The following is a 7,457-nucleotide window of genomic DNA, read 5'->3' on the forward strand; positions in this document are numbered from 1 at the left end:
ATCATGGATACAATCCCATGTTTTTTTTAACAAGGTTGATGACTCAGATGCCCAAAAGCCATGAGTGGGCATACTCTTATCAGACATTTAGGCTATGTTTAGTTCACCTGAAATTTTCTGATCTGAACTTATCTGATCTGATCTGAACTTATTTTTCTGATCTGATCTGATCTGAACTGATCTGATAACAAGATCTTATCTTTTAGATTTTTCTCAATATATAAGAAAAAATATAGTCATGTGGGGTCTTGTTTGATTCGTCTCAATGAGTACTTTATTAATATTCAATTATTATAATTTTTACTAATATGTAATGAAAGATATAGTGATGTTTAAATATAAGCATGATCTGAACTGATCTGATCTGATCTGAACTAATTTTTGCTAATCTGATCTGATCTGATTAGATCTGAAATAAGCAAAAATAAGGTGAACTGAACATATCCTTAGACGTTATCTAAGTTTTTTTTTCTAATAAAGACTAAGGTTATGTTTAGTTCACCTGAAATTTTCTGATCTGAACTGATCTGATCTGAACTTATTTTTTCTGATCTGATCTGAACTTATTTTTTCTGATCTGATCTGGTCTGATCTGATCTGATCTGAACTGATCTGATTTACAAGATCTTATCTTTTATAAAATAAATTATTACTATTATATTATTACTTTGTAATTCATTATTATGCAATACATTATAAGATCTTCTTTATAGTATTACTATTATTATCATCTTATTTCTATTACAACTTTTACACATATTAATAATAATAATTATTATTATCATTATTATAAGAACAACAATAATTATTATAATCATAATAATTATTATTATTACTATAAATAATTATATAACTCAAGTCATTAATTTATAAGAGTACTTATACAATGTTTCACACTTTCCCTTAAAAAAAATGATTCACACTTAAGAAGTCGGCAGACTCAACTGTACTCTTTTTTTGCATATAAAATAAAATAAGATATACAAACAACTATGACTTGCGCATAAAAGAAATAAATAGCGTGCAACTTCAAATAGCTAGAGAGATTTGGAATTCGGTAGGAAGAGGTAGACCGAATCTAAATTTATAATTTGTATCTCACACTTAGCTTATTTTGAAATGTAATCCGAACTTAGTAGTTTCGTTGTCAGATTTGTGCTATCATATATATATATATTCATTATTTTGCGTCAATCTTATGTCATTAACACGTGGCTTTTAATTTTCTATTATTTAATAACAACAAAATAACTTAATATAATGATAACAATGACATTTATAATGGTAACAACAGATTAATAATAATTACCAATATTAATAATTAATAAGTAAAACAACAACAACAATAATAATCCTTTTGAACAAAGTTACTAGTAAATAATAATACTCCCTTTGTATTTTTTTTTATATCTTTCTCACTTAGAATCTTGACACTATTCACAATTAGAGAGAATCTTTTAGATTTTTCTCAATATATAAGAAAAAAATATAGTCATGTGGGATCATGTTTGATTCGTCTCAATGAGTATTTTATTAATATTCAATTAGTATAATTTTTACTAATATGTAATGAAAGATATTTAATAGTAATAATGAGTTTTTAAATATAAGCATGATCTGATCTGATCTGAACTTATTTTTTCTGATCTGATTAGATCTGAAATAAGCAAAAATAAGGTGAACTGAACATAGCCTAAAAGTAAGGTGAGCATAACATATTCAATACCTTTAATCTTCACACTAATGACATTTACAAATTTCCTTTAATTGATTGAGGTACAATATGTAAGGCTATGTTTAGTTCACCTGAAATTTTCTGATCTGAACTTATCTGATCTGATCTGAACTTATTTTTTCTGATCTGATCTGATCTGAACTTATTTTTTCTGATCTGATCTGATCTGAACTGATCTGATTTACAAGATCTTATCTTTTATAAAATACATTATTACTATTATATTATTACTTTGTAAATTATTATTATGCAATACATTATAAGATCTTCTTTATTATTATCATTTTATTTCTATTATAACTTTTATTAATAATAATAATAATAATTATTATTATTATTATAAGAACAACAATAATAATTATAATCATAATAATAATTATTATTACTAAAAATAATTATATAACTCAAGTCATTAATTTATAAGAGCACTTATACAATGTTTCACACTTTCCCTTTAAAAAAATGTTTCACACTTGAGAAGTCGGCAAACTCAACTCTTTTTTCCATATAAAATAAAATAAGATATACAAACAACTATGACTTGAGCAAAAAAGAAATAAATATCGTGCAACTTCAAATAACTAGAGAGATTTGGAATTCGGTAGGAAGAGGTATACCGAATCTAAATTTATAATTTGTATCTCACACTTAGCTTATTTTGAAATGTAATCCGAACTTAGTAGTTTCGTTGTCATGAATTTGAATATTCATATTTTATATATTTCTTATTTTTGCGTCAATCTTATGTTCTTAACACGTGGCTTTTAATTTTCTATTATTTAATAACAACAAAATAACTTAATATAATGATAACAATGACATTTATAATGGTAACAACAGATTAATAATAATTACCAATATTAATAATTAATAAGTAAAACAACAACAACAATAATAATCCTTTTGAACAAATGTACTAGTAAATAATAATACTCCCTTTGTATTTTTTTTTTATATCTTTCTCACTTAGAATCTTGACACTATTCACAATTAGATAGAATCTTTTAGATTTTTCTCAATTATAAGAAAAAATATAGTCATGTGGGGTCTTGTTTGATTCGTCTCAATAAGTACTTTATTAATATTCAATTATTATAATTTTTACTAATATGTAATGAAAGATATTTAACAAAAATAATAATGAGTTTTTAAATATAAGCATGATCTGAATCAATTATTATAATTTTTACTAATATGTAATGAAAGATATTTAATAATAATAATGAGTTTTTAAATATAAGCATGATCTGAACTGATCTGGTCTGATCTGATCTGATCTGAGCTTATTTTTTCTGATGTGATCTGATTAGATCTGAAATAAGCAAAAATAAGGTGAACTGAACATAGCCAATATGTAAAGCTTCATTATCGAATAAATTCTTTTTGCATATAGTGATATAGATATAAATGTGATTGGTGCTGCATGTTCCCTAGAAGCTATAAAGCCCGCATGTCATGCATACAGTAGTCAGTCAATATGTAATCAAAGATTTCTAAACCAATTTAACTAGGAGTAGCTACAAAGTCGCACCATTTAAATTCCATAATCTCTCCCAATTCCAATACTAATTGATTTATTTTCCAAAACAATTGTACAATAACTACTCATCTAATACTTATCCATCCATCCTATATATAAAACATGATCAGCAAACTAATTACTGTAGAAAATAAACCATAATCTTTCACATAAGCTTTACTAATCAAAATTATGGCATCTGACTCTTCTGATGATTATGACAATTATGGTTACAATGATGACAGTGATTACGAGTCTTACAGTGCTACTGATGATGATGAGGTGCTTAAGCTTGCAATTGAGAAGCTTACTTTGGGTCCTAAAAAGAACAAACTGCTTGTTTTTAGCCTCAATGGTCTGCTTCTTCACCGTGCTCATAAACTCGACAAGTCTAGTATTCCTGCAAATCGCTGTCCTGATGGAGTTTATAATGGCAACAGATTTGGTTAATATTTTTCTTTAGATGGAATTTTACAATGAATAATCTCATTTAAGTATGTACTTATTACTTAGTTTGTAGTATAAGTATCTTCATCTTATGTTTTTGTGTTTTCTTGTTCTTGCAGTTTATAAGAGGCCTTTCCTTGATGAATTTATGAAGTTTTGTTTGGATAGATTTGAAGTTGGTATATGGTCTTCTGCACAAGAGTAAGTTTTACTAATTTGGGTTTTGTTTATAGGAAAAAGCTAAATGCAGCCAAGGACTGCATATAAAAAAGCTAAAAATGGAAAAAACAAGCATTAAGCCACTAACTGATCATTTATTACATAGATTGATAGATTAATGTAAATTTTTGTCATAAATTTACAACTAAATTCTATTTTAAGCAATGTATTTATGTCTTATATGCAATCTAAGGGCTGCATATAGCATGTCTTGTTTATATAGTGGTGGTTAAAACGCAAACATTTTTGTATGAGACAATAGACATGTCTATTACCTTAATAAGCAAAAGGTGGCTTTGTAGATAAGATTCGGTCCCAAGTCTTAGGTATCGTTCCAAAAAACTTTACCAACTAAACTAGATAGCATCCACATAAAAGGGTTATCAGGTATTAAAAGAATACATAACACTTCTTGTAATGTTGCTTAACTTTTAGTTTTTTTATGTAACTAATATCTGGTCTGATGAGTACATGCTTAAGTTAGACAGTCTGACAAGAAAGTTGCTATACTACAAATGATCCATCATAAATGCATGTATAATATATTTCATTAGTTTTATGCTTCTGATCTGTGTGTTTATACTTTATATTATATCAGGCATAACGTTGATGCTGTCATGGATTGTGCTTTCAAAGGATTTAGTATCAGGTTCTTATTTATCTGGGTGAGTACTACTCCATGTTCCATAATATAGTGCCTACTTCATTTTTGGTGGATTAAACTTTGAAATTTTTGACCGAATATTTTCATTTGTATACTTCATCCGTTTCAAAATAGATGGGACATTGTCTATTTATGGGTGTTTCAAAATAGATGATACATTGTTTTTTTTTTCCTTATTTAGTAACTTTTGCCTTACAATTTTACCATTTTACCCTTACTAACTTGTGTTATGTACATTAATCTACTTCTAATAATCTGATTAATCCTAACCTAAAACTAACGATTCCCACCATTTTTTATGACCCACCCACCCCTTTCTCATAGCCACCACCCATCTCTCTCTCCTCAACTCAACCCACCCCTTTCTCATAGCCACCACCCATCTCTCTCTCCTCAACTCAACCCACCCCTCTCTCTTAGCCACCACCCTTCTCTCTCCTCTCTGAGACCACCACCGTCACTACTAACCCGACACTACCACCAACTCGACACCAGATGCGACCCAACGCCACCACTACCACCTCGATACCACCACCCCACCTAATGCGACCTAATACCACCTCGGCACCACCACGCCACCAGATGCAACCGAACACAACCAGAGCATGTATTTTCCGCCATTTCTGTCCACCATTTTCGCATGTATTCAACCAGAGCATTGTTTTCTTCGCACACTGCTCTCTGCTCACTCACCATTTAGATTTATTAGGATGAGAGAGAAAATTGAGTGGAATTTCAGAAAGATGATGTATTTTTTCTGGGTTTTGATCAGAAATTTTGATGGAATTTTTAGGGTTTTTTGTGGATTTTGATTTGGGAATTTTTCGGTAGTGTGGTGGTTGTTTTTGAGTTTTTCGGGTGGTGGTGGTTGTTTTTGAGTGTGGTGGTTGTTTTTTGAGTTTTTCGGTAGTGGTGGTGGTGACCGGTGGTGGAGGTGTTGTGGTGGATGGCCGGTGGGCGAGTTTGGGGGAGGGTGGTTTTCCGGTGGGAAGGTAGGGAGGGTGGTTTCCGGTGGGCAGGTTTGGGGGAGAGGTTTCTCCCTCCTTTTCACATGGGACCACTAGAATTAATTATACTACCTAAACATACTTATGAAATTTTGCCTAGGAGTCCGTTTTAATCACAATGTCCCATCTATTTTGAAACGGAGGAAGTATATAAAAACATATTTATGTGGGATCTTGTTAGATTCGTTGTAGTTTCATAATATCAATTTTTTACCTTTTTTTATTAATATGGAATTGAAGATATTAAATGTCAAAATTACGTCTTGAAGACCGTGTAAAAAGAAACAAACACTATATTGGAGACCGTGTAAAAAAGAAACAAACACGATATTATGGGACGAAGGGAGTAATATATGTTTAAGTGCCTGAATTCTATAATGTTACTTTATCTAATAATTGCCCAAAATTCATGTTAAGATTAAAAAAAACTAACAGTGTCAGTAAATTCTTCTCTCAGAAATGCATAAAAAGCTTTATAGTAGTAAATTCTCATCTGACAATACTATGACCAAGTTTGTAATAGCAGTATTCTTTTGGTATGAAGTTATATAATTTAATGAAATGTTCAATAGGACCAAGATCAATGCAACAACTCTGGATTGAAGTCTTTGGAGAACAAAAAGAAGCCTTTGTTCTTCAAGGAGTTGAGTAAACTTTGTTCTAGCCTTGCCAACTCTAGCCGTGGAGCGTGTTTTTCTGATTCAAACACTTTGCTCATAGATGATGAGCCTTACAAAGGCCTTCTTAATCCGGTAAAGTTTCTAATTATATATACTTCCTCCGTTTTATTTTAAATGCAACAAAGAAATACTTGTTTTTGTAACACTTTTTTGGAAACAGAGATTTTCTTGTGTCTAAAACGTTTTCATTTCCGAAACACACAATCATTTACATAGTACATAGTGATCTACTAGTAGTGAGTATAATCCTTTTATTTCTTCTGTTTTCGCGATGGAAATCAGCCAGCCACACACTGGAATATATCCTGATTCGTATGATCCAAACGATGTCAATGACAATGCTCTAGGTATGTAATAAAACACAGCTATGATGAGTTTTGTTAAATTTGATTTTGTTGGATTTCTGTTAAAAGTTTTTTCTATTAAATTGCATAAACAGATCCAAAAGAAGAACTTGGAGAATATTTGAAAGGTTTAGTGAATGCTGAAGATGTTCCATCCTATGTGAAAGAACACCCATTTGGACAACCTGCTATAGGACCACTTCATCCTCACTGGGATTTTTACTCCAAAATTCGTCGTCTCAAGAAAGATGATTAAGAAGAAAATACTTGATCTACTAAGACTACTTCTATAAAATAAGCTTCTATGTTTAATGTTGAATTAGTATTGATCCCTATCTAAGAGGATTATCCTTGCTTTTCCCGCTTAGAGCGAAAGGACTTATCAAGAGTATTTTGCGTATGAACTGTTAAGTACAATCTCAATTTGTTGCTGTTAAATTGAAAATTATTGCAAATGATGATTTGTTGCATATGAGAGGCTAGGAAATTTCATTGATTCTTAGCTGTTAGACTGGAAATTATTGCAAATGATGATTTGTTGCATATGAGAGGATAGGAAATTTCAGTTATATAAAAGGTGAAGCCATTTCTAAGTCATAAAAACTTTTATTATCCATTAGGTAGTTAAATGGAAGTCCAATTACATGTTTATGAATTATGATGACTTATGTCCATCCCCTTCCCATCCCTTTTATTCATCAAATTTTATTAAATAGAAGTTATCTTTCACACTTTTCAAAATATAAGTTTGTCTTATTATATCTTCAATTATCTAAAATAAAATAACAAAATTATATATTTTTTTAAAAGTAATTCTACGGCATTTTAGCAAAAAAAAAATG

The 7,457-nt window shown here is 30.0% G+C and overlaps 1 protein-coding gene across 1 annotated transcript; it reads left to right on the forward strand.

Moving 5' to 3' along the window:
- Positions 1-3,218: 3,218 nt before the first annotated feature.
- On the forward strand, positions 3,219-7,015 carry LOC104898608 (hypothetical protein). Its single transcript, XM_048633725.1, has 6 exons — positions 3,219-3,699; positions 3,821-3,902; positions 4,519-4,585; positions 6,164-6,343; positions 6,558-6,618; positions 6,711-7,015. The coding sequence occupies exons 1-6, from the start codon at positions 3,447-3,449 to the stop codon at positions 6,869-6,871; spliced, it is 804 nt and encodes a 267-aa protein (XP_048489682.1). The 5' UTR covers positions 3,219-3,446; the 3' UTR covers positions 6,872-7,015.
- The last annotated feature ends 442 nt before the right edge of the window (positions 7,016-7,457 follow it).

The sequence above is a fragment of the Beta vulgaris genome, chromosome 7, assembly GCF_026745355.1.
Source record: "Beta vulgaris subsp. vulgaris cultivar EL10 chromosome 7, EL10.2, whole genome shotgun sequence".
Classification (NCBI taxonomy): Eukaryota; Viridiplantae; Streptophyta; class Magnoliopsida; order Caryophyllales; family Amaranthaceae; genus Beta; species Beta vulgaris.

What these genes read in the sequence shown, in the direction of transcription:
- LOC104898608 (XM_048633725.1), top strand. Translation starts at nt 3,447, where the DNA reads ATGGCATCTGACTCTTCTGATGATTATGACAATTATGGTTACAATGAT. An exon ending in ACAAAGGCCTTCTTAATCCG is followed by an intron (nt 6,344 to 6,557) that starts GTAAAGTTTCTA and finishes GAAATCAGCCAG; the next exon opens with CCACACACTGGAATATATCC. An exon ending in TGTCAATGACAATGCTCTAG is followed by an intron (nt 6,619 to 6,710) that starts GTATGTAATAAA and finishes TTGCATAAACAG; the next exon opens with ATCCAAAAGAAGAACTTGGA.